At 39.0% G+C, this 23,089-nt stretch overlaps 1 protein-coding gene across 6 annotated transcripts in view; it reads left to right on the plus strand.

Annotated features, from left to right (window-relative positions):
• Window positions 1–3,495: 3,495 nt before the first annotated feature.
• The window catches only part of RCBTB2 (RCC1 and BTB domain containing protein 2), a 40,784-nt gene continuing 21,190 nt past the window's right edge, over window positions 3,496–23,089 (plus strand). The window contains exons 1-6 of one of the 6 annotated variants that reach the window (XM_069467281.1): window positions 3,552–3,611; window positions 10,817–10,915; window positions 13,334–13,431; window positions 13,793–13,857; window positions 19,081–19,236; window positions 19,465–19,615. In XM_069467281.1, coding sequence (XP_069323382.1) covers window positions 13,816–13,857; window positions 19,081–19,236; window positions 19,465–19,615 — 349 coding nt within the window. In that variant the 5' untranslated portion in view covers window positions 3,552–3,611; window positions 10,817–10,915; window positions 13,334–13,431; window positions 13,793–13,815. Of the gene's footprint in view, window positions 3,612–10,816; window positions 10,916–13,333; window positions 13,432–13,792; window positions 13,858–19,080; window positions 19,237–19,464; window positions 19,616–23,089 lie in introns of all 6 variants that reach the window. The other 5 variants (XM_069467285.1, XM_069467282.1, XM_069467283.1 and 2 more) reach the window with 5 other exon arrangements.

The raw sequence follows: 23,089 nt of genomic DNA on the forward strand, positions 1-23,089 counted from the left end.
GATGCTACATGGTATCTGAAGAATCTTACTAGCAACACCCCATCCTCCCATCCCCCATGGGATTTAAGGAGAGCTAACATTCCCACAAGGTTGCCCTTAGATGCTCAGTCAGAAAGCTGTTCTCTTACTTTTATTGTGGATTAATTGTATTTCCAGCTATGACCTGTAGAAATATGTAGGTTACAGTAGCAATGACATTATTTAAAATAAAATTGGAAAAGAAATTATAAATGATTAAATAAAAGACAAAAAATTAGAAGCATAAAAGAAAATGTCTATTTGGTATAGAGGCTACCACTTCTCTCCTGACCAAGGAATGTGTTTAGTGGACTTCCAGCGTACATGAAACTTCTCCCCTCCGTTAGACTTCTTGCTTCAAACCAGTCCTTTTCAAACTTCAGCTTCTGGCCAGTTAGCTTTCCCAGAGTATGGTCAGTTGATTCAATTGCAGTACATAAAACATATTATTTTAAACCTGGGAGAGGAAACTAAGACATGTAATACAAATCACCAATTTCATAAAGCCTCAAGGAATTTAACTTCTTGAAAACTAACGTGCTTCCCAAGGTCATTCACTCAATCAATGGCACATAGGGCACCCAAGTGCAGGCTTCCTGCAGTCCTTCACTGATTCCTTCCATCTGTAACAAGGGCACTGATGTCAAAATTTACTGGTGCTTATTTTTGCTGCTGGAGACTCAACAAGGAGGAAAGGAAGAATATTTTCCTCTTCCCTTGAGGATAACTAGACTTTCTGAATTCCCAAGAAAAAGTCAAAAGATAATTCCCACCCCCATCCCCTTTTTCTTATGATTAGGGTCTTGGTGCCTGGCTACCTGAAAAGAAAAAAGCAAGATGAATTCTCACTTGTTTGGGGGGTTTAAAAAGTGAAGCCTGTCCCATTATAGCTGGATCCCCTTTGTAGGCTAGAAAAAGGACAAGGGCCCCTAGTTTCATTGGAATAGAGTCAAGAACCCGTTAGAACCTCAGAAATGGCAGGTGCAGAGAGAAATGGCCCCAGGCTGGACACTGAAACCATGTCTTGGAACAAAATCGTCAAGGGAATGAGGAGATAGAGAAGTTTAAGGACTGAACTTTGGGATGAGCGAATGAAGCTGACAGTGAGGTGGACAAACCAAGAGAGAGGAGCTACCTGAAGGGCATGTGAAGAAGGTGAATATTTCAAGATGGCAACAGGAAGCAACTTTTCCAAATGCTGCTGGTAGTCTGAGTAAGATAACTGAAAAGTAACCACTGACTTAGTAATTTGGAGGTCATTGATGACTTTGGCAAGAGGCATTTCAGTGGAAGGGTAGGGGAAAAACCTAATTAAAGTAGATTCAAGAATGAATATGTGGAGGGGATGAGGCTACAATGTGTATAAATGACTTTTTTCAGGAGTTTTGGAAGAAAGCAGAGAAATAGGGTGGTAGCTGCTGGGGGACGTGTTGTCAAGGAACTTTTAAAAGACAGAGAAATGTTGCACAATGTTAATATGCTTATGCTATGTTATCCAGCATAGAGAGAAGAATTAATAACGTAGGACTGAGAGGTGACAAGTGCTGTAGTGAAAATCTTGAGACCATAAGGAAGACAGAATCTATAATAGCACATAAGTGGAAGAGTTGAACTTAGATAAGAGCATGGACAGTTCACTCTCTGTAACAGGAGGGAACACAGTGCACAGGTCCAGATGTAGGCAAACTTGGCAGATGTGGTGATGGGGACTTTAACCCTTGAAATACAAATCTATACGTTCTCAGAGTCCAACTTTTTCATCTAGTGAATTCAGCAACAGAGTGAAGTTAACAGACTAAATTATCCAAAAACTTCTGAAGAGAGCTTATATAAGATCTAGACATCTTTCCTTCCTACTTTAATTTTGCCCTCCCTGGGAAAAATTGTGGGTCCCAAATAAAATTAAAATATTCAATGAAATATATTCCTTTATATGTAGATAAAAAATAATTTTAACTTCTGAGAAAATATCACACATTCAAAACACCAATAATACATAAAACATTTTTATTGTTAGATAATTGTCAGGCTTCAGCTGATGCACAGCATAAGGAATCCAGAACTTCACCTGTCCATAATGTGGAAAAGATGAAGTGTACAAGGCAGGCAGCTCTTGCCATGGTTGCTGATGGAAAAGACTTAATTTCCCGGAGCCCAAGTTGCCTTACCTGTAAAATAAGGATAACTCCTGCGTCACAGGATTGTTGTGAGCTTCAAAAAAGATAATATGCTTAAAGCTTCTGGCAAACAATAGGTGCTCAAAATATGCAAGCTATCTTTATTAAATTGTGCTTTTTTTTGAGAGCAAACATGTTAACTCATAAATTTCATCTTATAATGTTCCCAATAGAGGAACAGGGGACAGGCACATGAGGCCTCTCTTTACTATGTTTGTAACTTCTTGTGAATCTATAATTATTTAAAAGTAAAAAAGTTAAAAAAAAGTTCATCTAGTTAGACTTCTATGAGAAATACCTGTAATTCCATCTTGCAAGCCTCCTCCTGAGGCACAGTGGGCTATGCTCTGATAATAGACATAAATGTCTGCCGACTGCAGCAGCTGCAATAAAGGCAGTCACAGTCTTCTGATGGAATGACAAAAGCCAGACAAAACAAAAGACTGACATGGTCATTCTAGGTTGGAATCTCAGTTATTCTATCTGGCTCTGCTACTTATGGCAAGTCATTTAAACGTTGAACCAGTGTCCTCATCTAAAAGCAGGTATAAAAGCAACCAGCTTACTTCATAGGAATAGCTAATAATATTTAACTGTTGAGTATTTTACCCAAACCCATTCAGGTCAATGTAAGTGTAGTATAGTGGAAGAAATTATTGTACGTTGCAAAGTTGTGATGCATTTTACTAAAATCTACTAAGGCCAACAGAAATGCAGTGTGACATAGGAATTAACTGCAAATTAATAATGGGAGAGTGCGGCTGTTCTAGAAGACCTTGGCCCCAAGGTAACTCGGGTCACCCCCACCCCACCCTACAACATTCGTTATCTCAGGGTTTGTACTACAGGAGGTAACAGAACTTCAGCCCCACAGCAATCGGGTGAAAGCTGGGGAAACCGTGTGCAGTGTGACCTGAGCTCCCAGATGGAGGGGGCACCACTAGAAGAAAAGCCAGGCCACGCTAGGGAACAGGGATTGTGGAAAAGGTTGCCCACAGCAGCATCTGCGCCTCACCCCTGCAGGTCAGGCAGCTACTAATTCCCAACATTTGGGGGACCAGAGGCCTGGAGACCGTGAGGGTGTCCCACAGGGCACTTCCCAGGCGGAGGCGGACCCGGAGGGAGGCGCGGTGTCAGTCCTAGGGGTCCGCTCCGAGGGGCGGGGGCGTCTGCGAGAAAGGGGCGGGGGCGGCAGTGGGCAGCCGAGGAAGGAGAGGAGGGGCGAGGCGCTGTCGCCAGTCCCCTCCCCTCGTCCGCGCTCCCCTCCCTTCCCCTCGCGGCCGGGCACCGGAGCGCATCCCGCCGAGGCCGGGCCGCTTCAGGGGGAGGCGCCAAGTCGTCGCGGTGCCGGGCCCCCGACCAAGCAGTAACCGCTACCCAGGAGACGAAGCGGACTCGGCTCGGGCCTGCGCCGAGGTAAGAGGGGTGGAGGGGTGGTGTGGAAGGCCGAGGCGGGGCGCAGAAGTGAAGTGGGCCGCTCTCAGGTACCCCGGCGGCGGGCCACCTCCCCCCTCCGCCCCCCCACCCCGGCCCCCGCTGACGGAGCTCCTGACAGCTGTGACCGCCGAGGGGCCCCGGGGCCGAGAGCTGCGCCCCAGCCACCGGCCTAGGCGTCGCCGCGCATGCGCAAGCCTGCGGGCGGGGGCCGGGCGTTGGGTTCTGGGGCTACTCCCCAGCCCAGGCCGCTGGCTGAGGCTGCGCAGCGCATGCGCGAGTCCGCGGGTGGCCGTCGCGTTTGGCTTTGCTCCGGGGCAGCATCCTGCGAGGAGGCTACTATCCTCCTCCCGGCTTCCGCATCCAGTGTGCTGGGGGTGTGCGCCCCGGTTCCCACGCTCCCTTCTCTCTGCTTATCATCAGAGGCTGCTGATGTTTTCATTTCTGTGGCCTCTCCTTTTGGCTGCCGTCCCGTAAATGTAGTCCCCCCGCTCCCGGTCCCCGAACCGGTTCACTGACTCAGTGACAGTATATGCTTTCGACATTTGGTCTTGCTGTCGAGGGATGGCGCGGAAAGTTTGACTTTGCCAGGCGAAGCTGATTTGGAACCGCTGTGGAGGCATGGGGAGAAGTCGCCATGCGTCTCATGCCGGAAGACACCGCTCTGCTCAGCCCCGGAAATAGAGGTTTTCAGACATTGAAAACTTTCCAAGTGCGCCGCCCTGGCCGGAAAGAACTGAGTTGGAAGGCGAGTTCAGAATGAACTTTTTGCTTTTGTTCTTTGCAAAATGACATAAAAGGTTGCAACAGTTCGAGCCCAGGACTGTAACAAAATGCATGTCGTAGAGCTGCCTTGTACCGCGTTTGGCGACTTAATCTCTGTCAGAGCTGAATAAAAGCGATTGAGTCACAAACAGTGCTTTGAAACGTTGCTCTTCCCTCCCCCTCTGTCCCCCAAGACGAGAAAGTAACAGTTGCTATTTAATGTTTATTGAGCTACCAGGCTTTGCACCGTCCTAGTGCTGAGTTCCTGCTTGGCTTTACACTTTACTAGACAGTGGTTCTTAGTTAAGTCAGTTTCGTGACTCCTGGGGCTGCTATGAAGGTTACCTAACAATGTCTTTACTGTGTGCCTTGTAATCTTATATGATGTGCTGATACAGACGCTTGGGGGCTGCAATAGAAGAGCTACTTAGGCTCGGAGAATCGGAGTACTCTAGGTGAAAAGTAATCTATTTCCTACAGTACTAGGTAGTACATAGGCGTTAAGTAGCAGGTAAAGGCAACAGGACCGATTCATTCTTTCATACCTTACTCCCACCACGCAGTCTTTATTGCTGTTGCTAGGCTCACCAAGTGGATCGCATGCTCAATACTCACATCCCCACTCCACCCAAATTTGCATGGCACAGGACTTCTTCATTGACGTCTTGAAACACTTGCTATAATTTCAGAGAGGTGACTACCCCATCTAAAATAGCCACTACTGTGGCTCTCCAATGTCTTATCCTGCTCATTTGGCTTTGCAGCACTTAATCATTATCTGGTATTATATATTTGTATGGGTACGATCTATCTCCCCCATAATTGGAGCTCTGAAGGTACTTGTTAACTGTATAAATGAAATTCGACTCTAACTCGCTCCAGAGATATTTTGTACTGAACTCAGCATAGATTGATTGATTCATTCATTCATTCAACAAACATTTATTATTTATCAAGTCCTGTCTTTGGCACTTGGAATATATCAATGAACAAAAAAGACAAAGCTCCCTTCCTTCTGGAGCTTAGTGAAGAATGATAAACAAAAACATATTTGATTATTATGTTAGAAAATTATAAATACGATTAAAAAAGGGGGATTGGTAGTGCAGGTGTGGATTGCAGTTTTAAACAGCATGGTTACAGTGAGTCTGAAGAATAAACCAAAGGTGATGTTCAAGATGGAGAACTGGGTTTTAGAATTAAATATCTTCTAAATGGGAAGATATCTAAATATTTTCTGGGAGAAAATGTTCTTTATCATGCTTTAATATGTCTTTCATGGGGGTCCACAGCATGGCCATTGTGGTAAATGTCACCATCCTTTATAGGTAAAAAACATTTTTCCAAATAGAGTTCAAATTATTCAGGATTTTACAGTTTAACTCACACATCGAATGAAGAGATTGGACTGTTACATGGACAAGACTAGCCAAATGACTACTATATATTGTGCTGAGAAAAACTGTATATTGTCTCCACAGTTTAACGGACTTTGCAATTGCTTCTTAATGTCCCCTGACTGTGGATGACTTGTGAAGATCTTTTGTAAGACTGGTCATTGCCTCTCTTTATTTGAAACTGTGTAGAAGAAGAGGAGCTTAAATCACCTGATATCCTGCTGTTAGATATTAAATTATCTCTCTTAGAGATGTCTGAATGAACCAGACAAACCTAACCAAATTTCAGTCCATAATTAAATGAGGCTTAGAGTAAGTGGCCAGTGGAGAGGAATGATTTTAGATTGAGTTTCCCCTCAGGTCCTTTACTTCACAAACACTCTTATGTTCAGACATCCAAAAACATGAAACAAAAATCTAGAATTATAAATTAGGGAATCCATGGAATTTGCTTATGCCTTTAGAAGATTAGCATAGTCTAGTTCAGTTTTATTCTTTGGCTAAAGTGAAATTAAAATGCCCCTAAGACACTGCAACTGTTGAAGTTTACTTGAATTTAAATTACTACAAATCAAAATTGTCTAGTAAAGGGACGTTTGAAATCAGGAACAGAATTATCAGGGTTGCAAAGTGACTTTAAGGACTCCTGTTAAAGGCTGAAAAGAGAGGTAGGTCCACATGGGGAGCAGATAGCTTGCCTCCCCGTAAGTGATATTCATCATGTCCATCAATGAAAGGTTGAGGTGATCCTTCTGGCTTTCATTATCCATATGGAACATGAGTCCAGTTCACATGGTGATCCCATCCTGATAACATGAAGGTTTCCAGGAAATTTAAGCCATAATAGTTTTTCAGCATTAATCTGACATTGGAGTATGTATCTTTTATGTCTTCAGCATTGCTAATCTAACCTGAGCTAATATCTATTATGTATGTCTCTCCATGGAAGACATTTTGAGGTAGCAAGTACCAATAGATGATAGTATGTGAATAAATCGTAAATTGTGACTACATCTTACTATATTCTGTATTATGCTGAATGTATATAATACTGAACAAAACAAATTCTAAGTGGAAATGAGCCAAGTCCAAGAGAGCCTATCATGTTGAAGGAATATTTATGTTGTGGGGTAAAAATCTTTAATAGTTAGGATTCTATTTAACAGGCATGTTAAGATTTTTTAAAAAATTGGATTACATTTGTAAAGATTTACAAATGAGCTCCAAGTCCCAACTCATGTTAGTTAACATAACAAAAGTATTTGTATAGTTTATGTTGATTATTTTTCATATTCAAGAGTGACACTTTCTGTATATAGCTGAAAAGACCAAAGTTGAGAGCTCAGTAATCTCTTCAAACTAAATACAGCTTTGCTTTGGACTGAAGCTCTGACTCATCTTGCTTGCTGAAATTTGGAAACCTTTTGACAAACAAATAATTAAAATAGCAACTGTGTTTCTGTGTTCCATAATCAGTTTGCTATTTCTCATAGACATATGGCAGTACCATTTACTTTGAGGTTGTGGTCTACTTTTACTTGTGCTTTTAGTTTTTTAGTTTTGTCCATCCTGCTTATAATTGTTTCACTTTAATTAGCAGCCATGTAAATATCATAGTGTTGTCATTTATTTCTGAGGTTTCATTTAAATGGAGCTAAATTACAGTTAACATTATCCTTTTTTGCAAGTGACATTTGAGCTCATGTTTTATTATTTTATATTTATATATGCATATTATTTGTAGTTTGTAGATGACACTAAACAAGCTATGAAATTTACCAACTAATGACTCAGCTAAGCATATACGTGGGAACCATCACTATCCCATTAACTTTTACATGGTCTGGAACTGATACTGAAAACTGTGTACTGGTGTCTTAAAAGACATTGGTTTTATTTACTTTCCCATTTCTTTGATTATAAAGCATCATCAAATGTGTTGCCCAGATGGGAGAATTTGTTAAAAGCGTGGAGTTCTATATTGCAAGAAATTTTTTTTTCATACATTATGTTTCTCAAGTATAGCTGTAGAGTTGACCTTATAATACCAAGTTAAATTTAAAAATACGTAACACTGAGATTTCTCTGTAGAAATTCCTTGTTTTTCATTTTTTCTTCTGGGATCACTTCTAAACAGTTATCAACATGTAGAAGCTCCTGCTTAACTGCGAAATATCTGCTCTTAAAGCCTACCACTGGGTTGGAGTAATGTGGAAACAAGCCCCTAAGAGCTGGATATTCTTTTGCTCTATGTTATTTTGTTTTCTTTTTTATGTATTTGCTTTCTGTTCAGTGCTTACTGCAGGCTCTAAACCAATATTTGCTGAATAAATTAGGCAAATGCATGTTATGTCCTATAATCGGCTTAACTCATTATTTAGGTCACAGGTATTACCAAGTAATGTGACACATTGTGTAGCAGATACACTTACTAATACTGATTACTTTACCAACACCAGTATGCTCAGACTGCCTAATATATACTTTGTACAGGGAAATGAATTGTTTGACCTGGTCTATGTGAGAATTAGAAACAAACATGTTTATCACGTTATTAAAAGATTGTCTTCTTGTCCACTAGTCTTCAACTGTGTAGTTTTTAAGAGTGTAGAGAAAACTCTCAAAACACAATATGTAAAAATAAGAAGTTATCTGTCCTACACAGAAATAATTTGAAAATAAATTATTGAACTATACAAATTTAGGAAAATAGCTGAAATAGAATATGTAATGCAACAGATTACCTTACTTGATATATTTTTGGCCTTGAAAAATTAGTCTTACAAAAACTTGAACATCGGCCCTCTAATGTCCAATTTGGAACCTCTAAAGGCAGAGATCAGTGGCAGGAGCTTCTGCTTGGAGAAGATACTTATCCTTCCATTTTCTATTTACACTGCAGGGCAGATATCAGTACAGTAAGATTCTGTAATAACATAGTTTTTATTGCATTTAAACAAAGTGAGGGATTGCTTAAGAAACTATTTTGCAAAGCACAAAGTGCTTTTTCATATGAATAATTAACTATATATTTATGGGCTGAGTCATATAAGGGAAAAACTAATAAAGTAACATATAACAAGATAGATGATCTTACTATCATTCCATAGTAAGATCACATGGGATGATCTATGCTGTTACACTGTCACTAAGATCTTCCCAATACAGATGTCAGCCTCAGCACTGGCTCTATAAGAAACAATGCCCTCCTATGCAGAAACGGGAGAAGTTGGTAAGCAGATTGACACCAGAAGTAGAAAACACACTTTTGCCCTTCTAATACACTGATGTTAAATGTTTCTTTCTATTTTGGATTTTTCTTGCATACAAAACAATAGAAATACTGCTTCTTGGCTATGTTATTTAGTTATTTTCCTAGTATATTGATAAAATTTTTATTTTGTAGGTACCAAAAGAAATTATGAGTTGTCATTATCAAACCTTTATTGAATTCCTATGCCCATGGTAAAGGCAAAATTAGAATGGTGGAATTTTGATTCTAAGAATTGTTTTCTTTAAACATTGAGTAACCTTATCCTCCCATACTGAGATGATTGATTTCAATTTTGAAAACCATGTTGTCAGATGGAAAAGCCGTAGCATACCAATTCATTGTTTAAATTACATGGTACCCTTTGTCTTTGGCATTACTTCCATCAACATTTTTCTACGAAAAAAAATCCCATGAAAGTCTAGCTGCACAAATGTTGGTATCCATGACATACTAAAATAGTATTGTTATCAGATAGTCTACCATATGTATCATTTTGTGACTTAGTGATTTTTGGTCAACATTGTTTTGGAGATTTACCTGTGTTGATTCTAGATAATTTATTTTAATTACTGTTTAGTATATATACCACAATTGATCAATTCTGTTCGCTATTTCTTGTTTTTTTACTGTAGGGAATAATTGTGTACATATGCTAGAGTTCATTTAGGCAAGTGTTTTTCTAAGTATAGACGTGACTTATTAGTGATCTTGAAATTATTTTAATGGGCTGAGATCAGCATTTTCTTTTAAATTGAAATAGAATAGGATAAAATAGGATAAGGTAGGTAGAATAAAGTAGCATAAAGTAGAAAACTTAGAAAAGAAGATACCACCAAGCATCTCATGTAAGACGGGTACAAATTATGTTGTGAAATTTTTGTTTCAGTTACATATATGTATCAAAAAGGATTGAAAAACACTGCTGTGATCTAAATATTGTTGAGTTGTTCTCTAAAGTGATGGTACAAGTTTACATTCCTTCCAGCAGTGTACGAGTGTGCCATTTGATCTACATCCTCACCAACACTAGATATTGTCACCTTTTAATTTTTGTAGATCTGATGGATGAGATCTGTCTTATTGTGGTTGCATTTCCATGATAAATTCCATGGTGAATCTGAGTATCTTTTAATATGTTTGTTAATTTCTTGTTCTGTGAATTCCCTGTATCTTTGGCTCATTTCTGAATTGTGTTTTTTATCTTGTTCTTATTGATTTGTAGGCGTTCTTTATATATTAATCCTTTGTCAACAGTCAGTTGTGTAAGTTGCAAGTATCTTCCCCTATTCTGTGGCATATTTTTCCCATTGTTCAGATTTACCAGTCTTTGTGGTGTATACTTTCATGTCTTATTTTAAGAAATCTTTCCCTACTCTGAGGTCATAAAGATATTTTCTATATTTTCTTCTTAAACTTTGAAAATTTTGCTTTTTTTCACATTTTGTGTGGGTTCCTTTTTATTTTCTATGTTGAAATCCTGTAGGTTAAACTCTTAAGTATGTGTTTTTTCATGTTTCAGTGTACAAATTGTTGAACTGTCTCCCAAAACTTATATAATATTAAAAGTTATATTTTATAATTTTAACATGTTTATAAAAGAGCACCTCTATTGCAGACTTTTGAATAATAGAGCTGATATAATTCTTAAACTGTATTTTTCTCAGATAATGAAATACTAAATTTGCAAGATGGTAAATACTTTTCCTTTTCTGTTTTTCTCTAATGGAATTTATTTATATTTATATTTCTAGTCACATTAACTTTGTCCTAGAAGACAACTTTACAAGGATCTAAAAGGAACAGGATTAAAGATGACCGAATGCTTGGCTCCAGAAATTTAAAACAATCAGGTACAAATGTTTTTGGAGGGAATGTTCCAGCCAGTTCTGTAAAATAAAACTGTTTGGAATGTCCAAGGAAAAACTTAATATATTTATGCCTGCAATACAGTGGCAGGTCTAAGAGCAAGGGCTTTGGAATCAGTCTTGGGTTCAAATACTGGCTCTGACCCTGAGTGGTTGGTGACTGTTGGTCAAGTTACTGAAACATGTGACTACAATGGAGGAAGTCATAATTCCCATTTCTTTTGGTTGTTATAAAGATTAAAGGAGATACTGTAAGGCACTTAGTACTTGGCACAGAGTAACTGTTTATTTTTACTGTTATTATCCTTGCTGTTGTTATTTAGAATACATGTTTATCACATCATGGATATGGCTTTCTGTATCTACATTGTGGATTTTTTAAAAAGTATATATGGATATGCTACTGCAGTATGATAATAGCTTGGTGAAATCACGGATAACTGAGTAACTGGAATCTCCATATGTATCACATAAACTATATTCTTCAAATAATGCAGATTTGGGGAGCTAATTTTCTCTGTTACGTATGCATCACATTGAAATCATGTAAAAAAAAGAATAAGCCAACCATTTTTCACAAAGCTAGAGAATTCAACAATTTGTTTTATAGTACCGTATAATAGTAATTAATGTTCAATCATTTTTAGATCCTAAAGGACTTTCTGATCAGCAAACATGAACTTATGAACTTATGTTAATCTTATATTTCATGCTAATTGAGTCTTAGTGAATGTCATTTCCTTGAATGCGGTCATTTCCATGACAAACATGCAGTTGAGTCTTAACCTGCTCAGTCAGATAAACAGAATGGCCTATTTTCCCACCATTCTAATTTTAAAGAGTTTAATTGTACTTGAAATTGACCAAAGACACTGAAAAGAGTTCTTTTCCTACTTAAAACCCCCAGATTAGTGTTCCATTATCTTAAACATTAGCAAGATTTCTCTTCTACTAGGAACAAAGGGGGCTTAAAGTGGTAGGATGAAAGAAAGTCACTTTCTATTTGATCCCTTTTTCTTCTTTCTCTTCTCTTCCTCTTTCTTCTCCTCCCTCTCCTCTCTTTTTATTTTTTTTTCAAGTAAACTTAGGGGCAGATATGGAAAAGGTATTTCCAGTTAGGATGGGGCAAAAGAGAGGGATCCTCTGTAGAGACAGACTCCAATATATAAACGGCTGTATTCTAAGGGTGCTGCCAGTGAATACATGTGTCCTACTCCGGCCACATGCTGTGGGGGTCATAGCGATGAAAGAATCATGGTCCCTCTCCTAAAAAGCTTACAAATTTATAGGGAAGATAAATCATGTAGGAATAACTATCACATGAGGCAGGATATGAAAAGTGCCATTAATGAAGTTTTTTAAAAAAAGTGCTGTGGAAAATACAGAGGAGAAGGGGTCCCAGCCCATTTGGGTAATCAGGACTCAGGTTAATGTGACAGTCATGCAGGGTTTTAGAGGAAATTAGGATTTTAACAGATCTGTTAGATAATATGTAATAAGTATAAATAAAGTATGGCAACATATCAACCAGATGAAGTTGCATAAATTTTTAGGTGATCCTCTTAAAAACAAGCATATCTTTTTTGACTTGTTTCCAAACATTAAAAATAATGATTTGTTATTAATTGCCATAGTTTTGAGTCATAATTATTCTGAATATATTATTCTTCATATTCTGAGAGACCTTTTACAGCCAAGGGAAAAAAATATTTTCAAGAGCATATAAAATATTGATAAGGGGACTTGGTGGCTTGTGTCTGTAATCCCACCACTTTGGGAGCCAGAAATGGGAGGATTGCTTGAGGCCAGGAGTTTGAGACCAGCTTGGGTAACATAGTGAGACCCTATCTCTACAAAAGAAATTTTTAAAAATTAAAAAAAAAAACCCACATTGTTAAGGAACACCGTTAAAACTTGACCTTATTTTGATTATTGTTTTTATCTATCACAGGTCTCTAACTCTACCACTGAAAATATCAGATAAAATGTTCTGATGTTTAGTACTTGAAATATGAATTATATTTAAGTAAATGGGACCCAATCTAATAAATTATAAAAAGCAACATTGTTAAATACAGTTCTGTTAAATTGCTTTTGGGGGGACAGAGCATATTTTATTTATATTTAGTGATGAGATAGTTAACTGTGTAATAATGATTGAACCACAGTGCAGACATATTGCATATCTTCTAATAGGGCTGCACCTGCTGTTGTTAATACTTCCACGTGGTAGAAAGCAGCCATTGTGGAGGTGGTTACGAAGGCAAGATCACTCAGTGCTGTGGCTGCACACTTGAGGGCTGTTGTTTCAGATTTTTCATTACAGTCCAGTATAACAAAGCCACATTCATTCATTCATCCTTTCATCTTTTTCATTCATTTTTCCTTTTTGCTTTTTTCCAGCTTAGCAAATCATATATTCTTCACTGGAGCTGAGAATTGATAAGTCTGCTCTTCACAGTGATTTGGAACTTTCCAATCCCAGAGAAAAGTTGACCAAGGTCTAAAATTTATTTTTCCTTATCTATAGGAAGTCAACTCTGAAATGAAAATTGTCTCCTCATTTCCTTATGGATTTAAGGACATATATATATATATATATATATATCTCCTCAGATTATTTTTTCAGACCTCAGCAGGAGGGTTCCCATAATATGCCAACTGGTAGTTCCAGAGCAGTGAAAACATCTTTTGGGTTTTATAGCTGTGAATTCTCATACCTAAAGCTTAATGCTCTTATTTCCCCTTCACCATATTTGAGCTTAGCTTATTTTCTCTGTTCATTAGAAGTAAAGTAATTTTAACCTGCCTAGTTTCATCCAACATATGGGATCCTGATTTTACCACATACTTTTTCCTCAGGGACTGCACAGGACTGAGTCCATATGGAAGAAGAACTTCCTCTTTTCTATGGAGAAAGTGGCAAGGTTAGAAAAATATCACACCCTTGGAGGGAGCATGTGTATTCTGTCGCATGGAACATACTTCATCAAACATCTGTTGGTCACCCAATAGCAAAATCAATGAGACGGTATCTATCTTTGAGGGGCTCACAGTGTAGTGATTGAGATGCCAACAGATTATTATTATGGGTGCGCAGAATGCTGAAGGGGCCAGCAGGGAACTGATCATCCGAGGGGCAGAGAAAGGGGTCCCAGAGATGGTGAGGATGGATGAGAAGTGCAGACCATGCCCTGCACTCACAGATAGTGCTCGCCTGCAAAAGACTTTGAGTTGAACAACAATTATTCCATTCCTGGAGTTTAAAAAACAGTTACAAACTACCTAATCTTAGATGATATGTTCTCAGTTCATCATAGGCATTCTTTAATTTCTTCCTTTTCCATCACATCTGAACATTACAGTCAACCAGCTTCAGTCCAGTGTCCAGCTGATGTTAAAAGTTTCACATCTTGCGGCATGCATATTGATTTCCCTCTTGTCTTATTTTATTACATTTGCAAAATATCTGCTCATCACTATGAACAGCTTCATATAAACTATCGCTATTAACTTATTTGTTTGCTATTCTTATTTAATAAAATTAGGTCAAAATTCAATTAAAGATATAAATAATTATACAAAGCCAGCACAGTGTGCCAAGATGGCAAAGCTTCTGAAAGCAAGCCATGGCATATCATGTGCTCACTTGAAGTGTTCATTTGTGAGCCCTCGTAGGAACGTCCAAAAGTAGCTTACAAAAGTAATGTATAGAACCTGAGAGTCTTATAAAATATTATTAGAAAAATTTCTCATTTTTCCTGGGAACAGATTTTGTAAAATAAAAGAATGGATTCACAGAATCAGCAATGAAATCACTTTGTTACTTATGAAGTGTTATAATGCTAGGAAATCCTCAAAAGGGAGGTGTTAGTATTTTTTCTTAAGAAATTTTTGTTTTTCGCCAGGCATGACTAACATGTCATTTCGATTCCATGTACATATGCTATATTTTAAATTGAATTGTGACAACTTGATAGTTGTCTGTAATTAAATGCAGTTCAGTAATCCACTTGATTCTTCATATTGATGGAGAAGCATGGTTATATAGGTAGCACACTCTCAAAAGTTTGATGAGATACAATTTTATGGAAGATATATTTCCGTAATTATGTTTTCCTTGACCTAATGTTAAAATTTCACTACTTTTAATTTCCCAAACAGGTGCCAAGTAAAGGTTTTGGAGGTGGCTTGGATTGGAGCGAAGTAGTAAAAGAAAATGGGTCTGGGTTAATTATCACCTAAGGTAGTGTTATGTGCAGTGAGGAGGGTTACTTAGGCCAAACCAGGACTGTGAATTCCAGGGACGTGATCTTAATGCTGAACAATACCAGGCTCTCATTTCCTAGTAGTGCTTTTGTTCCTCATGCAGATTTTTCTGTTGCCCATGCATGGCTTTTGCTTAGCCAGTTTCTTACTTGGCAGTTGTGCATGGAGTGGATTGGGTGCCTTCTGCAGAGACAGCTGCTGTCATGCCGAGAGGCTTCAGCGAGATGGAGGCTCCTACCGGGGCCTGCATGTGTGTGACTCTTTTATACATTGTCTCACAAGCGTGCTGCTCAGCAAATGTTTTTTTCTTCTGTGAACAAAGATGCTGTAATTCCTTGAGACTGATACAGGTTGAATATTCTTTATCTGAAATGCTTGGGATTAGAAGTATATTGGATTTTTTTTTATTTTGGAATATTTGCATTATACTTACCAGTTGAGCATCCCTAATCTGAAAATCTGAAATCTGAAATGCTGCAATGAGCATTTCCTTTGAGCTTCATATTAGTGCCTGAAAAGTTTTACAATTGGAGCATTTCTGATTTTGGATTAAGGATGCTCAACCTGTATTAAATATTTACTTCAAAAAAAGTATAAATACATGTATTTTATAAATTGTCATCAGTTCCCTATGTAATAGTTCCCCCACAGACTTCAACTAACCTCCAACAGTCAGCCTTCTGGCAGAGATTTAAAAAGCAATGTATTCACATTTCCTTGTACTTAGGTTATATTATAATTTTTTCCCATTGAATTGTGATCTCCTTAAAGGGAATGATTACGTTTCATTTTTATATCTTTAGTTTAATGATACTATTGGATCTGTCATGCGTAGCATCTTTTCATAAAATGTACAGACTGGAGGTTACTTTAAAACACACACATATTGGAATCCCAGTAGTCAGTAGAATCACAGGCGGGACAGTATAGGTTTTTGTACACGTGGACCAGGAAGAAAGTTTAGAACTAATGATTGATAGACAAGTGTTTAAAAGCTGGTTGGAATTTACAACCTGATTCTAGGCATCCCGGAAATCACTTGTTTTGTAGCAGAGCAGGATGAAATCCAAAATCTGCTTGAAGGGAAGAAATGAGGTAGTAGTAGTCAAGCATTGTGTCTTGCCACCTGCCTTGCATGTGGAAGGCAACCCACGGTGGGAATTATTGCCCTGTTCCTTAAGGGCTCTATGGGAATAGCCAAAGCCCTGCAAAGGTAAGCAACCATTAGTGCGTGTCTTTTGGTGTTGCCCAAAAGATAATAGAAAGTGTTATTCTTGGCGCAGGGTCGTATGATCCAGGTGGCATGGGAAGGGCATGTGGCTGCATTTGGTATCAGGGGAGCTCAGCCCTGGTTCAGGTTCTGCCCCTAACTCACAGGGCAATGCTATTAGCAGGGACAAACAGCTTAGCTTCTATAATAGTTCCTTAGGGCTGCTGTAACAAATTAAATAACTATAATTAAAATGCAGAAATTTATTTTCCCACAGTTCTGGAGGCTAGAAGTCTAAATCAAGTGTCCTCAGGGATGTGCTTTCTCTGAAGGTTCTAGGGAAAAATTTTCCCAGCTTCTGGCAGTGGCTCCTGGCAATCCTTGATGTTCCTGGACTTAGAGATTCATGAATCCTCTCCAGATCTCCGCCTCCATTGTCACATGGCCTTCCTCCCTGTGTGTCTCTGTGTGCCCTCTTGTCTTCTTATAGGGACATTAGTCATTGGACTTAGGGACCATTCTAATCCCATATGACTTCCTCTTATTACATCTGCGAAGACCCTATTTCCAAATAAGGTCACTTTGAGTTTCCAGGTGGACCTGAAGTTTTGGATTTTTGGGGACAACCATTCAACCCATTATAGCTCCTCTTGGGCTTTCTTCAGGTTTCTCCCCCATAAAATGACCTTTAAAACTTTTTAGCCATAGCATTCAGTAATTCCATGAACATTAGTCAGAGAAGATAGAAACCGAAAAACAGAGCTAAAATTACAATAAAAAGCTGGTGGCTCAGCTTGTTTCTGCTGTAAGTTCAGTGGTCATTGGGATTGGGACAGCTGTTTGACACTTTTACTCATTGCAGACCTCACTTTGCATGCAAGTTTAGGATTGTTAGCTGTGATCAGAGGGAACTTAAAAGTTTGAGACTTGGTAATAGAATAGTGTTTGACGACATGGCTCAGGTGAAGTAGAAATGGAGAGCGCTGGGGCTATGAATAGGGACTGGAGGGGCCAGAGAATTGGAATATCCTCCTCGGGAAGGAGTTACAGAGGATGGGATGGACAGGAGGGCTGTGCACCCAGAAGTGAGCCACCCATTCAAACGTTCATTTGTTCATTTTACCAACACAGGTGTTTATTGTAGTCTTGACTCTATTCAAGGGACCAATGACATGGTGGTAAAGGGACTCTGTCTCTGTCCCCCTGAAGGGTAGTTGAGGGTCTGTGAAGGTGGCCCCAGAGTACTTCACAGTCATGAGGATGGGGGAGGCTTGTAAGTCCATGGTGTGGACTTGAGAAGAGCAGAGTTGCTGACTTGTGCTCTTAGATGTCCTCTCTGGACTCCAAAGGACAAGTGTTCTTTCAGATCTGTAGAAAATAAGTAGCTGGACCGCCCAGCCCTGTACCAGAACTCATTCCTAGTAGGGATGATTTAATAGCTGATGAGAAAGAGCACCCTTAGAAAACCTTTGCTCTTTTAAATTAAGCATGAGTCTGGTGATTATTGTGGAAAATGTCCAAACATAGCATTTGATAGACATTTTGGCTGTTTATGCGTCTTATTATAATCACCAAGATTTTTGAAAGTTGAAAAGTATATAAGTAAAAATGCCTCCAGTTGTAGTAAATAAGTAAAAACTGTCCTTTCAAACAACTTTATAATGTACACATTTAGTGCTCTTGTGGGGTGCAGATGCTCATGAAGATATGCTGTGACAGGCTTAATTGTGACCCTCCAGGATTCATGTGTTGAAGTCCTAATACCCAGTACCTTAGAACGCAGCTGATTGGAAATGGGGTCATTGCAGATGTATTTGGTTAAGATGAGGTCATTAGGGTGGGCCTTCATCTGATATGACTGGTGTCCTTTAAGAAAGGGGAAATTTGGACACTGGTACACAGAGGGAAAGACGACGTGAATAGACGTGGGGAGAAGGTAGTCATCCACAAGCCAGGAAGGGAGGCCTGGAACAGATCTTCCCCTCGCAGCCCTGAGAAGGAGCCTTGATTCCTTGATTTTGGACATTCATCTTCCAGAACTGTAAGTCAATAAATTTCTGTTGTTTAAATCACCTAGTTTGCCATACTTTGTTACAGCTGCCCTAGCAAACTAGTACATACACTTTCTAGGTGTTTCTTCCTACCTCTTCCCCCAAACCTTAAGTGGGGGATGGGGAAAGCCACCAACCTCTCAAATGGAAGGTCAGGTCAGGCTTGCCCATGAACTGAAACTTTTGGACCATTTCCCTGCTGTCACCTTCAGCGCTGTTCTTTTCCAAGGATTTGTTTTATTAAGACTTAGGCAGCAGAAGAAATGGCAGTTCTCTCTCACACACTCTGTCTCTCTGTCTTGCTTGGACAGCCAGCCTAGTTTCCACAGCTACGTTTGAGACATAGCCAGTATTTAAAGCACTCGCTAAAGAGTCAGCTCCCCAAAGTTCAGCTTTGGCTGATTCCGAGTCCTTGAAGAAAATGAATAGGGAGACCTGGTTCCACCTGGGCCCGGAGCTCAGCGGCTGCGGGAGAGCAGCGGGCACAGAGGCGACGCCTGCAGCCCTGAGAGTCCTCTCAGAAGCTCCCGGGGCACGCCAGTCCTCTTCCACAGAAGGGAAGGGGCAAAGAAATTTAACTTTGAATTAGTAGTCTCAATGTATATGTTTTTCCTTTTCAGCCAGTACAGGCTACTCTGTCGTCTTTGAAGATGTTAGATGTGGGCAAGTGGCCAATTTTTTCCCTTTGTTCTGAGGAAGAACTGCAGTTAATTCGTCAGGCGTGTGTCTTTGGCAGTGCTGGCAATGAAGTTTTATATACTACAGTCAATGATGAGGTAATTTTGAAGAAAATAATTCAGCCACCGTATTTTTAGAAATGGATTTGCTAAATTGAAGATCTTGGGGGAACTAAGGAATAAAGGTTAAAAAAAAGCATGGAAAGTAGATTCTTATTTGTTGTATAAATGAAGCAGTCTACTTTAGGAAGACGATGCCTATTTGGATGTAATTTATAGGTTTGTCAGAAATAGAACTCCTTGAACTAACGGTGGTTTTTCCCACAGATTTTTGTGCTTGGCACGAACTGCTGTGGCTGTTTGGGGTTAGGTGACGTCCAGAGCACCATTGAACCTCGGAGACTGGATTCCTTAAGTGGCAAAAAGATAGCCTGCCTCAGCTACGGTAGTGGTCCACACGTTGTCCTCGCAACAACAGGTAACAGGAACGCCACGTAGAATTTCAGTCGTTGCTTTATTTGTTGAGGAATAAGACTAGGACCACCCTTAAACTGAGAATGTACTTTTTGATTGGGCAAGAGTTTCTGGCTCCGCCCAGTGAACTTGACTTTGCTTTGGACAGCATCAAATGGGAATATATCTGAATATCAGAGTAAGATAATGTAGCAGATGGAATCTAGCAATTATTGGCATTTTAGATGTATGAGTGACAGTGCTATAAACCCAGTTAACCCCACTGAACTCACTGTGGACTTTGGCAAATCTGCTTTTTGAACTTCAGATTCCTGATCTATGAATTGAGAGACTAAACCTTGATTTCAACATCCCCCTCCTCCCTTTTAGCATTCTGTGGGTCTTACACTAAATAGTGACCGATGGCTGTAGTTGCAATTAGTAGCATAAGGAATTATGTATCTTTATGGCTATTTCATAAATTCAGACTAATAAGATATTAGAATTAAAATATACCTTAGAATTGTCCGTAAGCTTAATATTCATTATATTAGTATTCTTTAAACTGAAAATAAATTTTGTAAATACTCTTTTATAGATTTATTTCACATTTAAAAATAAGTTCTAGGGATTTTTCATTTCTAGTAACAGCAGATTAGATTATTTGGATCACCTCTTTACCGAAAACAACTAGAATTCTAGATAAAATATTTATTTATTTTTTATTTTTTTTTTTATTTTTTTTTATTTTTTTATTTATTTTTTTTTTTTGAGACAGAGTCTCACTCTGTTGCCCAGGCTAGAGTGAGTGCCGTGGCGTTAGCCTAGCTCACAGCAACCTCAAACTCCTGAGCTCAAGCGATCCTCCTGCCTCAGCCTCCCGAGTAGCTGGGACTACAGGCATGCGCCACCATGCCCGGCTAATTTTTTTTCTATATATATTTTTAGCTGTCCGTATAATTTCTTTCTATTTTTAGTAGAGATGGGGTCTCGCTCTTGCTCAGGCTGGTCTCGAACTCCTGAGCTCAAACGATCCGCCCACCTCGGCCTCCCAGAGTGCTAGGATTACAGGCGTGAGCCACCGCGCCCGGCCTAGATAAAATATTTTTTAAAAGTTTTCCTGAAGGTAGCAAAGCACTGACAAGACAGAAAGAACTTATCAGACCAAATTTAAAAGGTTAGGGGGGAACTTGATGCTACTTTTGCCTTAAAGGCATCTGCCTGCCCACTTGAACAGAGCTGTGGTTTGGATATACTCAGGAGGTGAGGGGTCACGAGTCAAAGTCCTGCTTGGCAGGGAGTCTAACAGAAGGCCTCTCAGCTTAGGCTGGAACTGCAGAGGCTACACTCCCAAGGAGAGGATTAGCCGCTTCCTAAGGATTGACAAGAATTCCTTGCTCTGAGCAAAGCAGGGAGGAAAAAAGAAAGAAAAGAAATAAAATTTCCCCCCAAGAGTTTATGACCATATTCTTTGCTCTGAGCAAAGTAGGGAGGATAAAAGAAAGAAAAGAAATAAAATTTCTCTCCAAGAGTTTGTTACCATGGATTTGTAGTTTAATTTACATCAGATTGGATGGTCCAAGAAATCTTAAGCCTTGAATTTATTAGAGGTCCTGGAATGCCAGTGCCTTAAGGGCACAATAATAGTAAATAGAAATTCTTTCGAGAGCAAGTCACCTTCATCCTAGGCCTGAGGGAGTCACCCCAAATAATTTTCCTTTTTTTAAAAAAGTTTATTTATTTATTTTATTATTATCATTATTATTTAGAGGCAAGGTCTCATTCTGCCACATAGGCTGGGTTATGGTGGCGTGATCATAGCTCACTGGAACCTCAAACTCCTGGGCTCAAGGGATCCTCCTGCCTCAGCCTCCCAAGTAGCTGGGACTACAGGCACCTGCTGTCACGACCAGCTAATTTTATTTTATTTTTTTAGAGATGGATGTCTCACATGTTGCCCAGGCTGGTCTTGAACTCCTGGGCTCAAGCCATCCTCCTGCCTCCTTGCCTACTGGGATTACAGACTTGAGCCACTGTGCCTAGCCGCCAAATAATTTTTCAATGGCAATAAGTAGCACATAGTCAAAGATAACCAGGTGTACAGTAGTCCTCCCTGATCCATGGTTTCAGTTACTTGCAATCAACTATGTTCTAAAAATATTAAATGGAAAATTCTAGAAATAAACAATTCATGAGTTTTAAATCTTGCACCATTCTGAGTAGTGTGATGAAATCTTGTGCCATCCCACTCCATCCCACCTGGGATATGAATCATTCCTTTGTCCAGCAGGTCTGCACTGCCTATGCTACCTGCCCAGTAGTCACTAAATAGCTGTCTGGGTTATCAGATCCAGCTGTTGCGGGATCGCAGTGCTTGTGCTCAAGAAACCCTTATTTTACTTAATAATGGCCCCAAAGCAAAAAGAGTAGTGATGCTTCCAATTTGGATGTGCCAAAGAGAAGCCATAAAGTGCTTGCTTTAAATGAAAAAGGAAAGTTCTCGACTTAATAAGGAAAGAAAAAAATTATATGCTGAGGTTGCTAAGATTTATGGTAAGAATGCATCTTCTGTCTGTGAAATTGTACATGGTATTACTGTAAATCATAATTGTTCTATTTTATTATTGTTGTTAATCTCTTACTGTACCTAACTTACAAATTACACTTTATCATTGGTATGCATGTATAGGATAAAACATACTATATATAGGGTTTGGTACTATTTACAGTTTCAGGCATCCACTGGGGATCTTGAAGTGTATTCCCCAAGGGTAAGGGGGGACTACTGTACCAGGAAACAAGGTACCATGAATGAGAACTAGCAGAAACAATAGTCAGCAGGAACTAACTGCTAAACATCAGTTATTAGGATGATCACACCTATAAGATAGCTCTAAGACAGCTATATCTATTGTTTGAAGAAATAAAAAATGAGCTTGAAGATATCTGCAGACATCATAGAAGATTTGAAAAAGACCCAAATGAACAATATAATAGTATGTGTAGCTTGAACGTAGCAAAGGAGAAAATTAATAAACTGAGAGATAGAACAGAAAACATTATTCAGAATGTAACACAAAGAAACAATATAGTGCAAAAATGCGGGTGAAATGAGTACATACTGTGTGATTCCACTTAAGTTTCAAAAACAGGAAAAATGAAATTCCTTTATGCAAGATATATGTATGAGGGGCTTTTGTGGGTGATTATAAGGCTATATTTCTTGATCTAAATGGTAGTACGTGGTCATTTTTATTTTATAATTACTTTATAATTATTTATAAAACTGTATATACATGTTTTATGAACTTTTCTCAGTATTATATTGCACAATAAATAATATAATAGCAAAGATTTTTAAAAATTAACTTGGTGATCATTTTTAGATAAGAAAATTTAGACCCAGAGGAATTAAGATTTTCAGTCTGATTTTTCTATTACTCTTAGCAGCCTTTTCTCTGTTATTTATTAAAAAGCTCTCTTCCAGCTATTATGGCTA

Source organism: Eulemur rufifrons, chromosome 4 (genome assembly GCF_041146395.1).
Source record: "Eulemur rufifrons isolate Redbay chromosome 4, OSU_ERuf_1, whole genome shotgun sequence".
In the NCBI taxonomy this organism is placed as follows: domain Eukaryota; kingdom Metazoa; phylum Chordata; class Mammalia; order Primates; family Lemuridae; genus Eulemur; species Eulemur rufifrons.